This window comes from Littorina saxatilis, linkage group LG1 (genome assembly GCF_037325665.1).
Source record: "Littorina saxatilis isolate snail1 linkage group LG1, US_GU_Lsax_2.0, whole genome shotgun sequence".
Taxonomy (NCBI): domain Eukaryota; kingdom Metazoa; phylum Mollusca; class Gastropoda; order Littorinimorpha; family Littorinidae; genus Littorina; species Littorina saxatilis.
The window spans coordinates 58,868,534-58,892,596 of NC_090245.1; the positions used below are offsets into that span (position 1 = coordinate 58,868,534).

General features: G+C 42.8%; 1 protein-coding gene across 2 annotated transcripts in view; it reads right to left on the reverse strand.

Annotated features, from left to right (window-relative positions):
* LOC138975412 (repulsive guidance molecule A-like) overlaps positions 1–24,063 on the reverse strand; it is an 88,509-nt gene that overhangs the window by 59,384 nt on the left and 5,062 nt on the right. The window contains exon 1 of one of the 2 annotated variants that reach the window (XM_070348100.1): positions 166–759. The exons of the other annotated variant lie outside the window; for it this stretch is intronic. Coding sequence (XP_070204201.1) covers positions 166–179 — 14 coding nt within the window. The 5' untranslated portion in view covers positions 180–759. Of the gene's footprint in view, positions 1–165; positions 760–24,063 lie in introns of those variants that run through there. 2 annotated transcript variants of the gene reach the window in all.

Here is a 24,063-nt window from a genome sequence, read left to right on the forward strand (position 1 = left end):
ATTACGTCTATCACCAGTCGAACATGAAAGTGTTTAGAAAATAAAATAAAACTTCTTATGTGACAGTAGTGGTACACTGACGAATTGTAGGACACCCAAGTGGCAAACAAGAAGACAGTTTAACTCTATATCACGGTGAAGTAAACAAAGTGTTGTCAAACTTACCGCCATCTCGGCATGGCCTGAATCAAATAATCCCTCCTGTCATATCCTCCCCCCGCTCCGGCCGTCAGTTCTACTCGGGTAGGCAGTCGTACGCTGGCACACACTCACACACCGCACAAATCATCTCTCCCGCAGCAGACGATGCATTCGAACTCCTGTTCACACGATGCTGCAGCAGGTCGGTGAATGAAACTGCCACGGAACTTTTCCAAACTTTCTTGCAGTTGGAAGCAGACGACAGGAAGTCATCGCTCGCTTCTAGTTCAATACAACAACGAACTGATTAACACTTTCGCCTCACATGTTCCTCCGTACGCAGTGTAAATCACTGAGAGATTTTTTCCTCAAAAACGGTACCGTACCGATCCACCGATTTGCACGAAAAACTTTCCCAAGACTATGGAGAATCTTTTCAAAACTTTTTGAGACACACAGCTAGCAAAAACGAGCCCGCTCTGTCGCTCTCTCAGCTCTTCGTCTGTTATCCGTCTTGCAGTGGAGATTTTGGCAGGCCAGAGAGCGAGATTGAGTAGAAAACCTTGTCCTGGCGAAAACACACACAAGCACAAGACTGAAGAAACCGAAGGCTCAAGCAGACGACACCTTGGCTGTCGGGATCTCACACGGCTGGCAACATTCGCGCCGCGCGTTTGAAATTTTCGTATTGCGGTCTCGGACACTGTCGGACTAAAGAGTTCGAACAAAAGAGTGAATGAACAGCATGTGACGCTAGCTTGAGGTCAGCAAGTACAGGGGCATTTCTTAACACCAGCTGATGTAAAAGACACAGAGGGTAAAGAAAAGAGAAAAACTGTTGCTACAATGCGGCCACTTTCATACATAAAGGCCTACGCGTTGTTTTTGTATCCTTCTTTGTCTTTGATTCTGATGTTAATTAGCTTTGATTTATTTTCAGTTTATCTGACTTGTGTCGAATACTTTAATTACGTAGGTGTTAGAGTCTGAAGCTAAAATCGCTGTACAGAGACATTTTGTCTTACCAAATCAAAACAAAAGTGGCATTGCTCTTTTTAAGGGAAATAAGAACAAGACAGCGTTCCGACAGACTGGTATTTCTGTTACCAAAAAAATCACATCCGTAACTTGACAGAAATTGTGCTTTCAGATCAAATAGCTACCACAGATATTTAAAACTGTACAACCGCAGGTGACGTAAACCTATTGGAGAGAATACACATCAAAGCGCTAACTGCTGTATGTTGGAGCGGAATTATAAGTTATGACAGTTTATGTAAAACTGACCCAGAAACCAAAAATACTTCTGTGCTCGGAGAATTTGCTTTTCCTGAATTATGGCAACTGTACGACGAATCTCAGGTTTTCTTACAAAAAAAGTCTGAAACTCGACCCAACTCGTCACAGCGGCATGGATGTGAACTCTGGTTTTTAAGAACAAGCAGTATCAAATGGGAGCACATGTCGCTCCTACACACACATACACACTGGCGCACGTTATATGTCAAAGCTGCACCGCCCTGATATGGCCCTTCGTGGTCGGCTGGGCGTTAAACAAACAAACACACACACACACACACACACACACACACACTCACACACACACACACTCACACACACACACACACACACACACACACACACACACACACACACACACACACACACACACATTCATGGGTCTTTACAAGGTCTACTTCCCTTCACTTTCAAAGAGAGGGAGGCAGGGAGAGAGAGAGAGAGAGAGAGAGAGAGAGAGAGAGAGAGAGAGAGAGAGAGGGAGAGAGAGGGAGAGAGAGCCACAGGGACAGAGACTGAGAGAGATAGAGAGAGACGGGGAGGGAGGGAGGGAGGGAGGGAGAGAGGGAGGGACGGAGGGAGAGAGAGATGGAAAGCGAAAATTCAGCGCTGTGTATTTGCTTGAAAATTACAGTACACAATCTTTGTTTTTTGTCATACTCATTTGCTTTCACTTCTCAATTGGTATTCTATAATTGTGATTAACTAAAAAAAAAAAAAAAAAAAAGAAAAAAGAACAAGTGTAGAATTTTAATGTGAGAAAATTAACTTGCGTAAACAATACAGCGTTGCCTTCAAAAAGTAACCGTATGATTAAAAAGAATGTTGTTACCAATTGACAGTCGGTATCACGACTCAAAATACGAAACTTGTCTGTGGAACGTGACGAATCGAGCGGAAGAAATTCGTAGCAGATCGACCAACCCATGCCTTGCAACGGGGCAGAGCTCTCAATGGATAGAGGCCAAAGCCAATAGTTCGCCTACCGCTCAGCCAATCGCGCTGGCTGATAAGCAACACCCCCCTCCCGGCCTCCGACACCACTACTCTCTCCTTCAACACTCCCCCTCCCCTCCCCGCGCCTCCTCTGGAATGTTGTGGGCCCTGGGTAAGACACTCGGGTAAATTTACAGAGTTTCATTCTCAGGTTCAGGTTCGGGTTAGAAACGGGTTAACTTTACCAAAGCGGCGGAGACGACTTACCATCTCGTTTATCCAGACCCGCGTGAAGGAACGAAGATTGTTGTTAAACAGTCTGTTATGTGTCTGCTTTGGGGGCATATGTTGACCCCCTTCAAAAAAAAAAAACAAAAAAAAAATAGAACAAGTAAAAGTTAAGAAAGAAGGTCCAATATTGATTACTTTACCAACGTCACGAAAAGCCAAATGAAAACATACCAGTTAACACCCGCAAGACATTTTATGTTTATGGTGCAGTTTAATGAAGGTTATCAATCGTAAATGTGTTCAACTGCTTATTATCAGGAAGATACAGGGATTGGGGGGTGGGGTGGGGAGGGGGGGGGGGGGGTGAGAGAGTGGGGAAGAGGGCAAGAGCGGGAACTTTAAAATCTCAAGCTTACAAAGCGGACAGGTCATCAACATCAAGAACACAACAACCAGAAATATATCGCAAGAGGCTGAGCAAGCACAGTTCCTGCGTTAACCCTATTTACATGTGTAATTATCAAGCACATGGTTACGCCATAGTGCTATCATGATTTATTAAACCGAGCCAACATAAGTAGTACAGAGCCATTGCAACTTTTCATTCTGATTGTTTCATTGGGTTATGTTCTGAAGTGTTGTGACCAGTCACTGTTAAAAAATTGTATATTGAGTTTTGGTTTAATTATAAAAACTTTTCTGTTTCTGTTGAGTCTTTGAAATAAAACCCTTCCATTGCCTTAGTACTGATTTGCACAATCACTCGGAAGGGACAGCAGAATATAAACATCTTTTCAATACTTCTTCTTCTTGTCGTTCGCTGTTAGATCGTCAGTCCGGACTGCAAGGCGAAACGTGCTGTCCTCTATCTTTTCGATACAATCATAACCGGTTTATGATTTCTTTTGGGGTATTTTGGCGTAACAACCGGTAAAATTACAGTACCGTTTGGTTAACGCAAACACTGAGAATGGCGACAGCGTACGTAGTTTTGGATTGGTGCATTTGATTAATGACGTAAGTTCAAAAGCTTTATATTATTATACTTAACTTTTTTCCCTCCAATATTTCCAACAAATAGAGGATGCGTTCGACAACCCTTAGAAACATTTAAAAAAAAGAAGCTTTATGCAGCAGGTTTTTCCCATGCGCACTGTCTTCAGCTCAGCATCAAATTATGTGACACTCCTGATACTGAAATAAGAAGTTCAATGAAATTTTTTTTTATATATTGTTCTTAGGACGACAAATTGACCGTCTGGGTACCAATTGCCCCCAGTGTTAAGTGCAGGTATGCCCAACAACAACAACACACAAACAAGAACAACAACAACAACAACAACAACATAAAGAGGGTACTTCGAAGAGTTTTGTGACGCCCTCCACCAGCTTGCCCGACACTGCAGCAATTTAAGGGACTACTTCGGAAGGCTCAGAAGCTCTGAATAAGAGGTTGCATGCAAAGACGTTCGTACATGTGTCCACGAAAGGCTACCTCGCAGGTAAAGCCAGCGAGCTATCTCCCAGCTAGCACTGTCGGTTCCCCGAAAACAGAAGCGAAGAAAAAGAGAATGTGTGGCAATCTGCGAGACTTGTACTCGGAGGGCAACCCCTCTGCGATCTTTCACTAGCTTCGGCGTGAAAGATTTGCCTCCCTCCAGACACCTCTCGATTGTTACATGGGGAAGGGGGGTAAAAAAGATGATAGCATAGCGGAGAGCGAAGGCCTCCCTCCGACAAGGCGATTTATTGCTGGGTCTGACAATAGATATGTCAGAGAGAATTGACATTTTAGTTATAACAAAACGTCTAAATGGAGGCGAATTGCGGGCGAGAAACGCCGAATGTCAAGAGGGAATGTTGTCAGGTTTGCATCCCTCTCTCTTGTCTGAACTTTCTCTGCTTCTGTCTCTTTTCCTGTCTATGTAACTGTCTATTTGTCTATCTGTCTTTTTTCGTTTCTGTCTGTCTGTCTGTCTGTCTGTCCGCATCCAACCACCCCCCTCTCTCTCTCTCTTCTAGTGTTTAATATCTCTTGCTTTCTCTTGTTTAATCTCTCTCTGTCTCTCTCTCTCTCTGTCTCTGTCTCTGTCTGTCTGTCTTTCTGTCTCTGTCTGTCTGTCTGTCTGTCTGTCTGTCTGTCTGTCTGTCTGTCTCTCTCTCTCTCTCTCTCTCTCTCTCTCTCTCTCTCTCTCTCTCTCTTCCTCTCGTCTAAACTTTATCGCATTCCTTTCAGTGCATGAACTATCTCTCTATTTTGTTAAAGTCTCTTTTCTACCTTTTCTACCCTTTCTCCCTTGTACACTCTTTTTCCCTCCCTCTCTTTCTCTCTCATGCAGAAACTCTCTCTGATTCTCTCTTTCATCAAAATCTCTCTCTCTCTCTCTCTCTCTCTCTCTCTCTCTCTCTCTGTCTTGACTAAGCTCTTGTCTCTGTCTCTGTGTCTCTGTCTGTCTGTCTCTCTCCGTCTCTGTCTGTCAATCTGTCAGTCTCTCTGTCTGTCTGTCCGTCTCTCTGTCTCTCTGCCTCTCTGCCTCTCTGTCTCTCTCTCTCCCTCTCTTTCTCTCTTTGGTAATAAGATATTCACTGCAAGACAAACTCTCTTGACATGCAAAGGTCTTTCTAACTCCAGTTGCTGTTACGTTGAGGGTAGTAGGCCGCTTACCACATACATAGGTATACACTGCATCTCTGCGCCGTTTACTACGCCGCTCGCTGGATGGAACCTCACTTCTCGTTTTGGTGATTGAGCCTGATGATGATTGGCACACGGAGAAATGCTAGCGGAGAGCAATTTGCCAGCTGTGCTGGAGGAAATGACGATTTGGTGAATCCCCACAGCTACCAGCGAGACTGAGAACGAGGGCACGCATGTGGCTAATGACAAAATAATAACAGCTCGTTAGTGTTATTATAAGTGTTCTCCAACCCAATCACGAAAAACGGTAAATGACGGATTGCTGACGATTGACGTAACATTGTAAAGAAAACAAGGCGGGTTGTGAAGTTTGGGTATTGTGGGTGGTTTCATTTTGGAAAACTTGAGTGGACTGCAGAATCTTCGACCTTTAAGAGGAAGCTATGAAAACGTGTACATAATCTAAAGGATTAATCTTCCAGTATAGTTTCTTTATTTTTTTTAATAAATGTTGAAATAATATGTTTTTGTCTGTTTGTCCGTTTACCGCTGTCTGTCCGATACAGCAGAACTAAGTCACTGCGTCACTCTCTTTTTTTCTCTTTTTCTTTCTGTGTTTCTGTCTGTCAGTGCATGGATACCCATCAACACCGCGAATCGATCTTTTGAGGTTTAACTTTGAGCCTATCGATTCAATGTAATGAATCTACCAGACAAAACCGACGACTGATATAATAGTGGATACTTAAAGCTCCTTGGTTTAAACAATGTTTTATTAAATCAAACATGATACAATAATACAACGATAAACAATAGGGACACGAACTCAAGCGAACGCTTATATTACGCGCCCAACGTAGTAGTAAAATAACACAAATATGATGTCGGACAAGCATTACTAAAAAATTGTGGAACTATCTAGATGACTTTTAAAGCATAGTTAAAGCAAATCAGAAAGAATAAGAAAAAGCTAGCAGGAGGAAGAGGGGGGAGGGTGGAGGTGGGAGGAAAGAACGGTAGGTACATATAAAAGATGAAGGTGGTTAGCGCATACAAAAAATAATATACATAGTACATTACAAATCATAATCCTGTGGCAAATAAGCAGTAGCTCGCTAAATATATATTTGAAAAATGCATATAAAATAAGGGTTGTTGGCATGAAAATGGGTACTGAGTCTAATCAACAAAAACGACCAGATTCAAGGATAAACGATTGGACACTTTCAAAAATAAGCTTGTTGGTGCAAAGAGCTCCTTGAGGAAAGACAGTACAAAAACGACAAAAGGTAGTAAGTACGTAGAACTGACCGTAACGTTCACTCGCTATACCGTGCAAGCTAGCGAATTTGTTTAAAGAGTGGGTTTTTGTTGTTGTAGAGGCCTGTTGCGTGCCTGACGTTTGTTGAAGCATCGCACAGTTTAAACGTTGGGGCGCCTTGCCCAACCTCGCATGGGGTCGGCCAGGGTTTACCTTCGTTTAATTTCCCTCCACGTTTTTCGCACCCTGTCGTCTCATTTCGCCCAGGCCTTTGTACTTCGTTGTTGCGTCAGTGGCTGCTTGTTGTCGTTGTTGTTGATGATGATTTTGTTGTTGTCGTCGTCGTCGTTTAAACAGATTTTGTATTCAAGAGAACAGATTTTGGGTGACATGTAATAGTACAACGGAGTCACTTTGGACCACAAAAAGCTATAGTTATATTAAGTGTGGTTATGTGATTTACATCTGAACAGGATGTGTGCATACCTGTCAACACGCGTGTGTGAACGTACATGCATGCATATTTGTGCATAATTATACATGGTTGAAGCTGCTAAGAGAAGAAGGTGAGAGTAGGTGTGTGCAAGGAGGGGAGAGGTGGGGGAAAGGTGATGGGCGAGGAGGGGGGGGGAGGGGGGGGAAGGACCATGGGGCGTATCGGAGCGCAAAAGACGAGCGGCAAGATCAGTGTGGCGTGAACGAGAGGCGTGTTTCTACCATCACACGCTTCACTGACCTCCCTACCCCGCACTACCCCCCCCCCTCCCCCCCCCCAAGCAGATTCCCATTCTTACCCGCTTGGGAGTCACTTCCATCTCCCCTCACCTACAGACAACTTTGCTTTTTTTGTAGTTTTGTTTTAAAACGACACTTTTAACTAAACGACACTATTCCCTATGCCTGGTTACATGCCTGAAAAAAAAAATTGGAATTAAGGAATTCTGTTGTCTTGATTTGTACCTGGTGACGATTTGTAGCACGTGACTGAACCTACTTAATTTATACATTTAACCAATCATCTCACCTCTTTAATTTGATTTTGACCATGTGTTATTTCTGAAACTGGAGGACATCAGAAGCGTTCAAGGCCCATCGAATATGTTGGTACAACTGACTGGACTGTGTGGGGCAACTAGACACAACGTCCCGAAAGACATAAACAAGTGAGAGTTTTAACAGTTTGGAAGATAATCTCTGCATGCTGGTCTGGTAAAAACTCTGCATAGCAGAACGGGCTTCCATTTTGTCAGGAAGTAGCTAAGTAAGTGGAATGCAATGGGAGCAGCAGGTCTTGCTGCACATATGAAGAACAGACCAGCATCAAGTCTTTCTCACAAGGTTTCTAACAGGGTTAGGTGCCTGTTCGGGCGCAAAGGATCATTAGTTAATATATAATCGTCTCTACCCAGAGAAGTAGTGAACCAAAACTGAACGAATGACCGGTCGTATTCCAACAAGATAGTTTTGCAGCTTTACTAATCACCTCCGCCACCAAGCAAACCATTTACGCCGTTCCGTTCACAATGCGAATGGACAGCAGGATGACAGCTCATTTCTACAACAAACGTAGGACTGGACACGCTGAGATTGGTCCCCACTGTACCAATGACCACTGCGCCTTGCCCCAGGACTGCCCACTTGTGATATGATACTGCTAGGCCCAGCATGGACGGAGTGGCTGGTCATCTTGGGATGAACCACAGATCTCTGTGGGATGAACGCGTGCCATCGTGTACCCAAAGTATCCTTTCTGTTTGTGATTAGCTCAGCACCGTATTATATACAAATACGACCGGACCTAAAATACGAGATGTGAAAAAAAATGAAGATACGTCAGTTATATTATTCACAATTCTATCGGAAAGGACCACACAATGTCAATACTAAACAAATAGTGGTTCTGTTATTTAAAATAGGCCGAAACCACTATTTTTAGTGACTGACTTATAGGGTGATTCCAGCCGTGTGACTGAAGTGCAATAGTACGTGGCAAGTCCTAGCAAGGAAGTCATTTTTCACATAGACACCACAGATGAGTGCCAATTTTATGTTCAGCACCTTTTTTGCATTAGTTTTGTCCTCTGATGTGTTCACCTGCAAGTCAAACTGCCGATGAACTTGAGTGTTTTGCCTCTACTGTCAAATACCTTTAAAACTTGCAGTGATTAATCAAGCTTGTTTATTCCTACTCTTTACGAAGGCCCGGTGGTGCTAGCGTATTAATAAAGTGGTACCGTCCGCGAAGTGTTAACGACAAACATGCATAAGCAATGATTTTGACTAGGAAACTGTCCTTCGTATTTTTAACTATACAGCTTTGAAGTAGTGTAATGTGAGTCTTGGAAACGTGCTTTGAAGATAAGGGGAACACAGGTTCAAAACTAATGCTTTTCCGGTACAGAATTGTCTAAACACGAAGTCACTTCTTTACCTTTTAGCGAAAGAAAAAGAAGATTTTAACACCTCAAAACATCACAAAACTTCTATACTTTCAAGATTTAAGTATAATTATTGAATTTAATCGGAAGTGTCTATATTCTGAATGACCTTCCTGGGGTTCAAAGCACATAACAAGTAAGGAATCAATTACTATTACGCACATTGTACTAATGGGCGTGCCATCAGAAGCACTTTCATGCACAGGCGAACAATATCCCTTTAAGCACGTGCTTCATAGGCAGAAATCTCAAGAGTTTCTTTCAAACGGAAGCTGGCTTCAAATGCCCTCTGCATCAATCTGTGTCAGAAATGACCCGGCTGTAAATAATGATCTCTGGCCGGGTATCACACACTGACAAGATGAGGAGGAATTTGCTAACGAAGCTGAAACTTGTCATGTCATTTATTACAAGTAGTCCATGAGAAAAAGTAACAGACTATTTTGATACTGACTCAATGTTTGACATTTAAATTGATGACTATAGCCTTTAAACTTGAAGGGAAGTCTTGGCTAAAAACATGACCTGATACGATGAAGAATTAGTTAATGTCATGTCATTTATTATACATAGAGCCCATGTGAAAAAGCTGCAGACCATTTTCATACATAGACCACGGTCCCCCGAAATCGGCGTATGCTGCCTGAATGGCGGGGTAAAAACGGTCATACACGTAAAAATCCACTCGTGCTAAAAACACGAGTGAACGTGGGAGTCTAAGCCCATGATCGAAGAAGAAGAAGAAGAAGAAGAAGAAGAAGAAGAAGAAGAAGAAGAAGAAGAAGAAGAAGAAGAAGAAGAAGATAATTATAGACCACGTGTGTGAAATTGATGACATGCTACGAGTGTACTAACTACGCACATTGTACTAATGGTCGTGCCATCAGAAGCACTTTCATGCACAGGCGGACACTATCCCAATCAGTACCCGCTATCACGAGTTAGTCGTGTGACAGAGAGTTTTCTTGCACACGAGACTGTAGATGTCTCACGACGGCGTAGCCGAAGTGAGAAAGCAGCAGTCGAGTGTGCAAAAAAACTCTCTGTCACACGACTAACTCGTAATAGCGATTATGTCTCACAGCATAGGCATAGAAAGACAGAAATGAGTTTTTGGGGACGAAATAAAAGGCACAAAACAAAACTGAAAAACACAATTGCCCTTTTACACATACCCTACACACGCATGCGCGCAGAAGATAGGTTCAATGCGTTTCGTGTCTTTTCTGGTTGAATTCATTCAACAAAGTATCAACCAACGTTTTTACATTTAGTCAAGTTTTGACTAAATGTTTTAACGTAGAGGGGGAATCGAGACGAGGGTCGTGGTGTATGTGTGTCATTAATTGATTTTTAAGCCACCAAGCTGAAATGCAATACCGAAGTCCGGCCTTCGTCGAAGATTGCTTTACAAAAATTTCAATCAATTTGATTGAAAAATGAGGGTGTGACAGTGCCGCCTCAACTTTTACAAAAAGCCGGATATGACGTCATCAAAGGTATTTATCGAATAAAAAGAAAAAAACGTGTATATCATTCCCAGGAACTCTCATGTCAAATTTCATAAAGATCGGTCCAGTAGTTTGGTCTGAATCGCTCTACACACACACACACACACGCACAGACAGACACACACACACACACACACACACACACACACACACACACACACACACACACACACACACACACACATACACCACGACCCTCGTCTCGATTCCCCCTCTATGTTAAAACATTTAGTCAAAACTTGACTAAATGTAATAAAAGGAGAAGACTTGGGTGAAACGTTTTGTAAGTTACCTTGGCAAGAAAAAAAAAAATCATAGAACCACTTTTATTTTTACTTCAGCTAAACAACCACACAAAAAGCATTCCTTTATCCCTTTATGGAAATTGTCTGTAATCAAAAAGGTACTTTTTTTGTATCTGTTTGGCACGCTTTTCTGATCGCACATGTATTTAGGTGACAGCCACTCAAATCAATGAGAGTACCCCAAAAATCGATAACAAAAACCCCTAACTTTTGAATTCTAAAACTGACATTATTCACGACACGGGCCAAACACTGCCTATAATTTGTGACATATGGGCTTATGTAGCAAAGTTTTGCCTAAAATGTGAAATTAACTTCAAAATTCACAAATTATAGGCAATGTTCTGAACTATCTCACGAATAAGTCTATCAGGCTATTTCACTACTTTGACAATTGTACATTTTAGGAACATTATAAATTATAACGCTTCTGATGACAAAAGGCCACAGAAGCAACTAGCACAGAGACAGAGAGACAACCGCGTGAGAAAAAAGGCAGCGCGGTTCAGAGGGGCGAGGGTAACAAAAGAGAGACGTGACGAACGCTCAGACTAACATCTCAAGTACCCATAGGAATGAAGATGCGTGCGGAGCAATTTGTATCATACTTTGCCTTCCACACGTAGGGGGTAAAAAAACTATCCCCCCTCCTCTTCACCCCCCCCCCCCCAGCTCGCCCACCCCACACATCAGCCCCCTTCTTGCAGCTTCTTTGCATATTGCATTCACCTGTATACCTCCAAACTTATGTGGAAACAAAAAAACACGCGGGAAAAAGGTAGTGGCACCGACCGCATGTGCAAGCCGCCATATTTTTTGTTCTGTTTCTCTCGCTCTCTTTTCTCTTCCTTCAGACGCCAGAGAGGTGCGAGAAGGGAGTTAATTAATTGGTCGCAGACTTGGGGAGACCCAAAATATGCGCGCTTTATTTTCACAGGAAAATGTGGTGTTGGCACGAAAGGCACCGCGTCTGCTAAACACGTGCAGCACAGCACAACTCTCAGTCAGTGTACTGCACACATAACAGAGAATCGTACGACTTTGCCACTGTGCAACTACAGCAACCATGTGCAACAACATCGTTTGCTGTTATGTCAGTCAGTAACTTCAGACTTCCCCCCTTTCTGCATGGCTATGCTGTTTATCTTTATGCCACAAAGTATCACACAATTGTTCGCCCCCATGACCTGATTGAAATACTGATTTTTTTCAAACAGTTGTTTCTTTCGGATTTCGATATTCTAAATAGGTACAATTCAAGTACCAACATTTTTTTTAGTCTTTTTGAAGGTTTGACCTTTTCATGGTTTTCGTCCAACTGAGTTTTCCATTCAGATTTGACATTTTCACGAGTCTAATTTCTAAATTTCTATTAGGAATGGCACATGTTAAATGTCATTGTCTTACGATTTTCCAGTCTAACAAGTTAGGGGTAAACATCTACGCTATGATGGAAACCGTCATCAGGAAAAACTACTGAAGCCAAAACGAAACAGCAGAAGCAACAAAATAAAACGTTTCCTTCATCTTCGCTCTCTGATCGTGTTCCAATTCTTGCTCATTGTGGGTAAACACCGTCTGTTATACCATCATGGAAGCCATAGTAATAAAAAGCCACGGAAACCTCCACGATACAGCAGTACTATACAGCAGAAGCGGGCAAACAGACTTTGATGGTGCAGGACGGGTGTTTGCACACGTTCCACTGGTTATCCGGTCAGTGGTCGCGCAGGTAGACATCACAAGCTGATAGACACGCCTCGTTGCCCAATGTTCTGGCTCCACGCACCCAGCACTGGTTGAAATCGGGTGGACTGGCTTACGTCATGGATGTCCTCCACTAAGCTTCCAAGTTTTCACATGTCTAGCGTCAGTCTCTAAATCTTGTCGGCATTGTTAAAGCTTATTTTGGGTTTGTACATGTATTGTCAAGTTGTGTTGTGGCACTAAACGGCATCGGGTTGAATAGCTTACTTCGTTAGAGAACACTTGTATGCTTCCAAGTATTCGAATGTATTGTCGATATTTTTCTCGGCTCAGTTTCCGTCCGTACTGTCAAGGTGCGTTAGGACGAATCGGTTTGAATCGGGTGGATGGGCAGACTTCGGGGACGTCCACCCCTTAGCTGAAACTTGACAGCATTTTTCTCGGCTTAGCTTTTGTTGATTTTGTCAACATGTGTTTGGACGGTTTGGTGGACAGGCTTACGTCGTTGAAGTGTGCCCGTAAGTTTTAAAGTCTTCACATGCCTTGAGTCAGTCACTAGATCTTGTCAACATTTGTCTCGGTTTGGTTTGGGTTTGTACTCTCAAGATGAGTTAGACGGAATCGGTTTGAATCGGATGGACATACTTATGTCAGCGAGATTCATACCCTTCACGTTTTCAGATTTGCAGAGTCAGTGAAAATATAAAGTTTGTCAGCAGATGTGGTTCTGTTTAGTTTTTGTTGATGACGGCACGAATCGGGTGGTACAATTTACGCCATGGAAGGCCACCCTAAGCTTGCAGGTTTTCACATGCATATAGATCCAATGTTTCAGTCTTGTTAACATACTGTGTGTCGAGAATAAAGGGACACAGTACGTGTCATTCCGTCAGGTCTACATGGGGACATTACTTTGTATAAATATATGCTTTAAAGAATTCTGATTTTTTTTAACAGATTTATGCTTTCCTTTCAAAGAAAATCATCTTGTAAAGTTACATAGTCCAGGCTTTTACATAGGTTTATACACTTTTTTTAAACACAAAAATTGTGACATTTTCGTACCCTAAATGAAACATACATACCCGTGTTATTTCATTTAAACTTTCTATGCCATTCTAATTTGAAATCTTTATGGATCAAAGATGTATTTCACGTTACAGCTGCTCAAATCAGGGTACCACAAAAATCGACCTGACAAGAACGTTTGATACCAATTTAAAACTCGACGAAAATTTAGAATTGGCACAAGAAGGCAACTATTTAAATACGAAGAGATAACAGATTTGTCTTTCTCCGCCTCGTATGTAAAAGTTGCCAAGTTCTGCCTTTTCTGAATTTTCGTCGATTTTTCTTTGCTACTTTACGGTTTTGATTTTGGGGGGTACCCTGATTTGAGCGGCTGTAACGTGGCCCCTGCAATTACAAATCGTTGATCTGAAAAATGTTCAAAAAGTAATTTGTTGCTAAGTTTATATATCAGCATCGATCCACAAGGACACATACCAACAATTAAAATCATGACTGCTTACTTTGCGTAGTGGGAAATCTGTGCTGAATTGATTTCCTATCTGACGCCTATGTTCGACAAAAATCAGACAAACTCATGCATTTTTCGATTGAGATCAGATGTTATGCATTAAAGCCGCATAATATAGCAATGGGGCCAATTTCAAGCTGCCGTCACATTTAACATATTCTTTTGATGAGGTATTCATAGAAGGCAAGTCTTTAACGCGCCGACAACAAAAGCGTCTAGCGTGAAAAATTGTCTGCAATACCCTAAAGTGATGAATTTTTGAAGTATGATATAATAGAAACTATAAAGGTGGTTGTGACTCGTTATCTGTTCGACCGTCTGTCGCCAGCCTAGGATAACGAACATAAGAACAAAATGCATGTCAGACACAGACAGACAGACAGACAGGCCCAGACACACACACACTCACACATACACAGTCACAGACACGCACACACACACATACGCACGCACGCACGCACGCACGCACGCACGCACACACGCACAAACACACACACACACACACACACACACAGACACACACACACACACACACACACACACATACGTACATAAACATACGCGCGCGCAACACACACAGACTCTCTCTCTCACTTTGTCCTTCCTCCTCTGCCCCCCCCCCCCCCCCCCTGCAACACACACACCATCCTCAGAACCGACACAAGGAAGAAGTCCTGAACAAAAACAGACCTGGGAGGAAGATGCGAGGAGCAAAGCGGTTCAACAGTACGGGGTGGATGGGAGGGGGGGGGGGGGGGGGAGAAAAGCCATCCGTCATGTGTGGAGATGAAAGACAGAAGCCAGAAGAGGATGGAGGGAGGGAAATGGAAGAAACAGGTTCCGGACGCTAACGACAAAAACCAAACCTCGCATTCCCTCGCATTCCCTTTGTTGACCAGTCCCTGTTCCCAAAGAAAATCGCGGCCAGGACAAACAAGACAGCAGTATGCAGTAGGCAGTAGACAGACTTTGTTGTTGTTGTTGTCGAGGACTGTTCGAAGTCGCTTCATGCACACATTCCTATTTCTTGGTAGTCAAATACGACGGCACGGATAGAGATGAGAAAATCAGTTTCACGCTGAAGAGAAAAAAGTTCCAAAGAATATTACGGCCTGGACAACAGACAGGAGCAGTGGTTGGATTAACTCTCTGTGACAGAGGTCGAAGAAGCTTAACTGTCCCCTTTCTTTTTTTTCCTTTTTTTAAAACTAAAACAATGGACAGTGAGAGTGAAATATCAGATTCACGCTGTATATTTAGAGAGTGGCAGAGACAGGAGTTCCCAAGAAACGAGCTGTCAGGGTAAAGACAGAAGCAACACATACGGAACTTGTCTCCTCTCTATTGTCTTTCGTCGGAGTCGCTGCACAGTCTCCTTTCATCATGCGAAGAGAAAACGAAAGAGATGGGATAAAAACTCAGAATCACGTCGACAGGGTGTTGAAGAACAAACTAAATCCACACAACGGTGACTAAGAGAAGTATGAGTTCCCAAGACAATTTCGGTCAGGATGAAAACAGTGGGAGACGGGTCTTTTCTCCTTTCTGCTATATTAAAGAGTCGCCTTTGTTTCTAGTAAAAGGAAATGACAGAGAGATGATAACATGCAATAAAACGCCATCTTGTTGAAGGAGACCCATCTAGTTTTGACAGGCAGCAGGAGAGAAATCAAATTCACACAAACAGGGAAGATACTAGTCTAAATACAAGTTCTTGAAGAAAAAATAGCAACAATGCCTGTTTACAAAAAAAAGCTGAAATTGTAAAGTCAGGGTATGCTCATAAACTTTTATGTCCGATCGAAAAACCAATAACAGAGCAGCTTTGGTGTTTTGTACCCATGTACCTCATATTATCGGGAAACCAGGCCTGAAACGCGATCTCGCTGAGTTAGCACAAGAGCTGACTGGAACTTCCATTTCCTTAGTACGAACTCGACCAGTTTGCAACCTAAGCCCTTTGCAGATTTTGTTTTCAGCCTGCTCCCCCTCCCCCCCTCTCCTCCTCAGTCCCCCTTATTCTTATTCTTCTGCAAAATCACACCTACACACCCTCCCTTACTGTTCAGACCCAGCTTTCTCAGATTGTTTGTTTGAAACATCTGTAAATGTACCTTCATTTAAAGATCCTTTCCCCTCTTTAGGCCTGGTTTCTTCACATTGTGGGAGGTCCAGTGAGGCGGTACCACTATACTACAAGATGGTGCAACAACACGTTCCAAGGTTTGTATGAGGAAAAATAAAATTTAGGAAGAACAATTGTGAAGCTTTCTTTTGGGAGCGGTAAAGCAGCCTTTTTGTTTTTTTATCTGTTCCGGTTGGACCCAATGGCCACCATGCAGCGGTGCCAGGTCACACACAAAAAACGGACAGATGGACTTTTTTTCTGTTTTGATAATATCAAGGATGTTTAAAATACTTCCTGCACAAGTAATTCATACAGAAAAAAATCGCCAAATTTAGTTAGGCTCAACTCAGAAACCTTTATTGACAAAATGGTTAGACAACAGCATTATCATTTTCGGAAGAAATAATTATACCCTCGCATTTTGCAAAAACTGACAGCTGCTGCTCTGTCTCAGTATCTTGGTGTATATCTGCTGGAATAAATGAAGCAAACAAGTTATTCACCGTTACCTGTATCACTTAGCTGGGAAACGCATGCGAGTTCTTGCACTTCCGCTGCTGATGTCTTCATATCAGCATCAGCCCCCCCCCCCCTCTGTTCTCTGGCTGTCTGCCTGTTTGTCTGTTTCTGTCTTTCTTTGTCTCTCTGTCTCTGTCTCTGTGTGTGTCTCTGTATCTCAGTCTGTCTCTGTCTCTGTCTCTGTCTCTGTCTCTGTCTCTGTCTCTCTCTCTCTCTCTCTCGCTCTCTCTTGTGGAAGTTTACGATGTCTTCCGATCCTGATACGCAACAGCAATAAGCTAGATCATCTCGATTATTTCCGCATTCAAGCGCATTCGCCACCACACTGTATTGACTCAGTCGAAAATGTGCGCGGCAGGAATGTTGAAATATCTCCACACACACACACACACACACACACACACACACACACACACAACAAGTCATCATGTGCAATTCGTTAGACCCACATGCCATCCATTGCCTGTCCGCCATCTTGCCAAGGCTAACGATTTCTAAACATCGCGCCAACGGTACGGACCCTGATTACGTCACGCTGTTTTTCTTTGCCCAGTTCCCCAAGGGCAAGCAACCAGGTGGTCTCATTTGCCGGGATTGTTTCAGCATGTGGCCGCCATGATGAATGCCGCATGCTGAGTAGAGTCATATGGTAGGTGTAGAAGATGATATTGAGTCATTCCGTTCTCTCGCTGTCAGTGGTACTGTGATGGTCATTTGCAGGCCTTGCTTGTTGTCACGTAGGTTCTGAGTGTCTGTGGGGATGATTGTCTCTCAACAGGTAAGAATAGGAAGAGGATGGTCCTGAGAATGGGTCATTAGGTCACTTGATAACTGTCCGTCAACACTGACTGAGGCACTAACATGTAGTTATTTATCCCGAGTCAATTAGTACAGACTGGGTCCGGCTTTGTGTCATTTGTAGAATTGTTTATTGTCAAGGGCGTTAATTGGACTGTATATGTTTGTAGACAGTCACTAATACGACGCCGCTAACTGTCCCGACATAACGAGAACAGAATGCTTCATTACAATATATATATATATATATAAAACATCAGAAATTATGAAAGAAACAATTGAAAGTCAGCAGAGACTTTCTTCCGAGATTTGTTAAAATCTCTTAGCAGAGAGAGAGAGAAATAAGTATCCCTTCACAGACAGCCTATTGGGAGCATCAGACCCTCCTCAAGGGGGACCGAGATTTACAGAGCAAAGTCCCTTTGTGGGGGACGTATCGCAAGGTAATCTAGTCCTGAGGAGGACCATTGTATTTGTACCTAGACCAGACACGTGTTTCGACACTATTGTGTCTCATCAGTGGTCAGGTGGTACTGATGGCGAGAGTTGTCAACCCATGGTATCCAACTAAGAAGCAAACCATTCTCTGAATGGTAGCTTCTGTTGGCATGGGAGACTACCCTCATCTGACAACCCCAAGAGGATATCTGTGAAGGGAAACACTTTGATTTAAGGCCAAAGTGTAGAATTGATATTTATTAAGAAAGAATTTAGAAATTTAGACAAGTTTTAACCAAGAAATTAGGTTAAAACAAGGGAAATTTGAAAAAGCCTAAAGGGAGGTAACTCTGTACCAGCCTGCAGATCCAGAAATGGATACGCGAACAAGTTAGATCTAATTTTAAAAAGGTTAAACAGGAAAAGCGGTCAACTTTTCACTGCTGTTCAACACAGGACTTGGTAAAGAAGAAGTTTTCTGCTTTATTCAATTGGATCGCTTTAAAGGCGATGCAACTTTCACGGTGACCACATTATAAAACATCAGAAATTATATATATATATATATGAGGAACTAATTAATCCAATGGTTGTCTGTCGACAGTCACTACAATTATGAAACGAATGGTTTTAAAGCAAATAAAAACAGGGGGACACTGGGTACTTTGCAGCATTGCTTGTTGTCAGGGAAGTTTGGAATGTCCATGTCTGTTGACAGTCACTGAAATGCAGACAAACGTCCCGAACTAATCTGTACATCATGGTTCATTGGGTCATTTGTAATGCTTCTTGTCAAATAAGTTATAAGTATCTGTCAACAGTCACTACTGGTTTAAAGCAAAACGTCATGTGCTGTTTCGTACAGAATGGGTAATTAGGTCACTGGCAACCAAATATGTATTGCTAGTCCACGATCATGGCAGTCCTTGTCTTGCACTAAGTAGTACTGAATGGAGTCATCTGTTTATATTGAGTTCCCCAGTTTTACTGTCCGTCACTGACATATCTACTGTTGAATGGTTCCTAAACTGATGGGAATAAGGTCAGAATGATGGCTATGAAATGTCGCACACGTGTAAAATGGGTCATATCGTCAGCTGCAAATAATGTCAATGTGAAATAATGGCAAAATGCTTGGGAAAATGTCATGACCAAAGAGCAGAACAATGAATACACAAAAAGTTATCGGACATTCCCATGACGCACTTGTACAGTGTACTTGAAAAAGCATGCACACTGCAGAATGGCACATTTACACGTACATTAGTCCAAGTCTTCGGGATTAGGTTCTTTCTAAAATGAACTAAGTAAAATATTCCCTTCTGACTTATGAGACAAACGATTGTGTCGACATTGCATGCGTGTTTTGGTCTGTTACGTGATCTTACCACTTTGCATACAAGCTGGTGTGATAGATCTGAATATAAGCTTGTATTAAAAGTTTAAATAGTATGACAACAAGTTCTCAAGAAGACCATTAGGAAGGTAATCCGACTTGGGCAAGGGAAAAAACCATAGTATCCAAAATCGCAGGAACCAATCATTCTACAAACATTCTTCAAGCTTCATTATAAAATGTCGAGATCGCTAACTTCCTGAACTGGAACCAAACATGTCACGAACTGGAGGAGTATATAACTTGAGACAGACTGAGACTGAGACTGAACTTTATTTTACAAGAATAAAGATTTAAGGCTGGGCCTTTCCTTACAATCTGTCCTTGAGAGAGAGAGAGAGAGAGAGAGAGAGAGAGAGAGAGAGAGAGAGAGAGAAAGAGTGAAAGAGAGAGAGAAAGAGAGAGAGAGAAAGAGAGAGAGAAAGAGAGAAAGAGAGAGGAGAGAGAGAGAGAAAGAGAGAGGAGAGAGAGAGACAAGAGAGAGAGAGAGAGAGAGAGAGAGAGAGAGAGAGAGAGAGAGAGGGGGAGAAGGAGGGGGACAGAGGGAAAGACGAAGACGATGAAAAGGAAGAAGAAGAAGAAGAAGAAGAAGAAGAAGAAGAAGAAGAAGAAGAAGAAGAAGAAGAAGAAGAAGAAGAAGAAGAAGAAGAAGAAGAAGAAGAAGAAGAAGAAGAGAAGAAGATGAAGAAGAAGAAGAAGAAGAAGAAGAAGAAGAAAAAGAAGAAGAAGAAGAAGAAGAAGAAGACGACGAAAGAGGGGAGATAATAAACGAAAGTCTCAGACAAACGGCAGTTCCGATAGCGCACAAATGGTCTCATTAGGCATTTCTCTCCCCTGGCGGACAGGTGCATGCTGGGATGGCGAGGTAACCAAATAAATTGTGCAAACACCAGCTCTGGTCGCGGCAATCGCTAATTGGATCTGCCTCGGCTTTTATTTGCTTCGGCACACCGCCATCTTGCGGACACATGAAGACGTTCGTCAAGTTGCCCGGGATCCAAAGAATACAAAACAAGCAAGAAAGCCAGAAAGCTAGAAAGAAAGAAAGAAAAGGAAGAGAGAAAAAATAAAATCTTTGCTGACTGGTACCCGACTTCAGACGAATGTCGGCGACTTGATGACGGAAAGGAGAAGCTGGAATCCAAGGAAAAAACAAGGCTTAGGAGATGCCTCTGGATCATCTGTTGGTGGTGTTTCTCCCCACCCCCTACACCCTCGCCCCCTATCCCGCCCCCGCCCCCGCCCCCATTCCCGTTGTTGTGGTTGTTTGATCCGGGATGGGCACATTAATGGGAAAAAGGAGAAGCCAGTCATAGATCTTTCAAGTAGCAATGTACTTTCAGCTCATTAATTTTTCAAGGATTAACTAAAAGCACGACTGGTCACGTTTCAAGTTTTAGTTTTATGTATGCTTTCTTTATTTTGTTGTATATTATTTTTGTTATTATTTAAAAAAAAAAAACGAGAGTGAGAGAGGGGGAGGTAGGGAAGAAGGAAAAACTTGTGACACAGTCAAAAACGCACACAACCACCCCCCCCCCACCTCCGACTCCCTTGTATGACACGTTCTGAAATGTCCATCCCCCAGCATCATACACCGTTCCGGCTTCGGACGGGTTATAATTACAACACTAACATAATTTTGATGTCTAAATAATTCATAGGATTTAAGAGAGAGAGAGAGAGAGAGAGAGAGAGAGAGAGAGAGAGAGAGAGAGAGAGAGAGAGAGAGAGAGAGAGAGAGAGAGAGAGAGAGAGAGAGAGAGAGAGAGAGAGAAGCACACACTCAGCAAGAAAGTCATCAATCAGTCACCATCATGACATTTCCCGCCAGTATCGGCGGCCATTGAAGACAACCAAAGGAGTCTCCTGAGACAAAAGAGCTGCACTCAGGAATCCGTGCAAGCCAGTAATTTGTGTGCACTGACACACACGCACGCACGCACGCACACACGCATGCACGCACACACACTCGCACGCACACACACACACACACACACACACACACACACATATATACACACACACTCACACACTCTAGTCCCACTGCACTTCACTACTGAATTTGGGTGGACTTTATTTTCTTCCAGTTTTTGTTGTTTTTGATTGGAGTTTGTGCATAAGTACAGTGTGTGTGTGTGTGTGTGTGTGTATGCATGTGTGTGTGTGTGTGTGTGTGTGTGTGTGTGTGTGTGTGTGTGTGTGTGTGTGATCGTGTACGTGCGTGCGTGTGTGTGTGCGTATGTGTGTGTGCGCGCGCGCATGCGTGCGTATGTGTGTGTGTGCATGCGTGCGTATGTGTGTGTGTGTGCGTGCGTGTGTGTTTGTGTGTGTGTTTATACCTGTGTGTGCTTGCATTTCTTTGTGCGTCTGTGTCTGCGTGTGCGTCGCCATATGTGTCTGTTTATGTTTGTGTGTCGGAGTGTGCGTGTTTCTGCATGTGTCTTTGCCGTCTGCATGAGTGTCTTAGTCAATGTGGGAGCTGCGTCCACATTCTTGTTTTGTTTTGCTGTTCAGTGTTTGGAAAAGAGAGTGATTATGTTTTCGGAAAGTTCCAGCTGAACATTGGCAGTTAAAGGCAGTTTTCGAAATGGAATTTAAATCTAATCTCAGCGGATCGAATACAATTCGATTAGGCTAAGTCACTGTTTACATTCCGGTTCAAATGCTTTTTTGACACTGATTTGATGGATGATGGAGTGACAGGGGGTGGAGGTGGGTTTATGGTGGTGTTCTGTGTCAAGTTGGCTGTGAATGTTTCGTAATGCGTTTGTGATGTATCATTGAAAATGAAAATATAGTTCATTCACCCACTGACCAAGTCTATATAATCAACACCTACACATTGACACATAGACACATAGACACACACGCACAGACAGACATAATACACACACAAACACACACAAACGAAAGCATGAACGCACGCACGCACGCACGCACGCACACGCACGCATGCACGCACGCAAGCACGCACGCACAAACAAACACATGCAAAATCACACACACGCCCGAACGCATGCACGCATGAACTCACGCACTCACGCACGCACAAATATTAACTGACTCACACACACACACACACACACACCCACACGTCCACCCCACCCTCCCAACCACGCACACGAAGCTCAACATTTCAAACATCACCTATTTACGAACGGATATAGCCATAATCGCGGCTTACTTTTAAACAGAAAAAAACTATACCCCGAGCATAAAACCGTTTAAAGTGTGGAGCAAAACCAAGCTACGGCCAAGAGTCGCTCTCGCCAGTCACCGAGCAGTAAACGGAGCCGAGCAATTGATAATACAAGTCACATAAAATAAGGTGGCAAGCGTAATCTCCACACACTGTAGCAAACACACTAAATTCACAGTTTCAACGGTGCCTCCACAATAACACACACTGACAGTTTAGACTGAGAGAGAAAAGGGAGGATAGTTGTAAAGAGATGAAGGTTGGATAGTTGGGTTGTGTTTGTTCAAGTTGTTTGTGTGTTGGGGTGGGGGTGGGGATGGTTGTTTATGTGTGTGTGTGTGTGTGTGTGTGTGTGTGTGTGTGTGTAGTGTACTTAGGCTTGATATTTTCACTGATAGAACTGGGTAGTGGTGTCGTTTGTGAGACGAGAAATTGTATTTCAAGTTAAATGTCCAAGATAATTATAACGAACGAGTTGAAGATTCCCCAAAATACGGGGTTTCCACCAGTAAACATTGAATCTTGATAAGAAAGCTATAACAATGTAAATGAAACAAGAAATTCCTCCGATAGGAAAAACACCCCCGTTGGTCAAAGGGAAATAACCACCCTCACTGCTCAGGATTGAGCAATTTAGAGCTTATCTCTAAGCCCTTTTGAACTGTTCTGGCTTCTCAAAGGAAGGCCAGTACATACAATTACACAAAAGCCGCCAGACCACATCACAAACAGAACTGAACAATCCATAGGTGTTGCCCACATAGAGAGAGACACACACACACACACACACACACACACACACACACACACACACAAACTCAGAGAAGCCGTATATATAGAGAGATAGATGACAGTGTATTTTTCGCGTGGCTATAAATTGATTCGACCTTTGCACTTTTACAGTGAGGATAATTTACGGGTCCAATTTACGTTCTGGACACTGCGGTGACCTTCTAAAAATAGTAACAGAACGCCGGGAATATCCGAAGATGGTGACGATCGGTCCGTTCATTCTTGAGATCTACTTGCGAACACAAACAAACACACAAACAAACAAACACATCGAGTGAAACCTATACACACCCCTATACCGGGGGTGTAATAACAATAAAGGCAACCATATTTGCTAATAATCAAGAACATTTTCTTTTTTCTGTTAAATACGTTTACAGCCTCTTTCTTCTTCTGAGTCCTCATCTTATTACATGTATTTCTCCTCACACAAAGGTGTCCATGAAAAGGAAAAGAAGAGAAGAAGCATGTAAGTTGGAGTAAGTAGGCTTTAGCAAAACAATACGACAAATCACAACGTCTTGAAATGCCGACCGCATCCCTCTGCATGCCATATCCAACATAATTATCAGTCATAAGGAGGTTTTTCGAGTTGTTATAATCTTTGATTTAATTATGTAATTTATTCAATTATATAGCATACGATATATTTGTGTCCTTTCAATGGACCGAGAAACCAAGCTTGTGGCTTTTCATCACCTTCAACCAAGTCTTATCGCGACTGAGTTAGTTCTCCCCCAATGCCAGCTTCACAACTCACTGGGGCAGAACCCATTACCCATG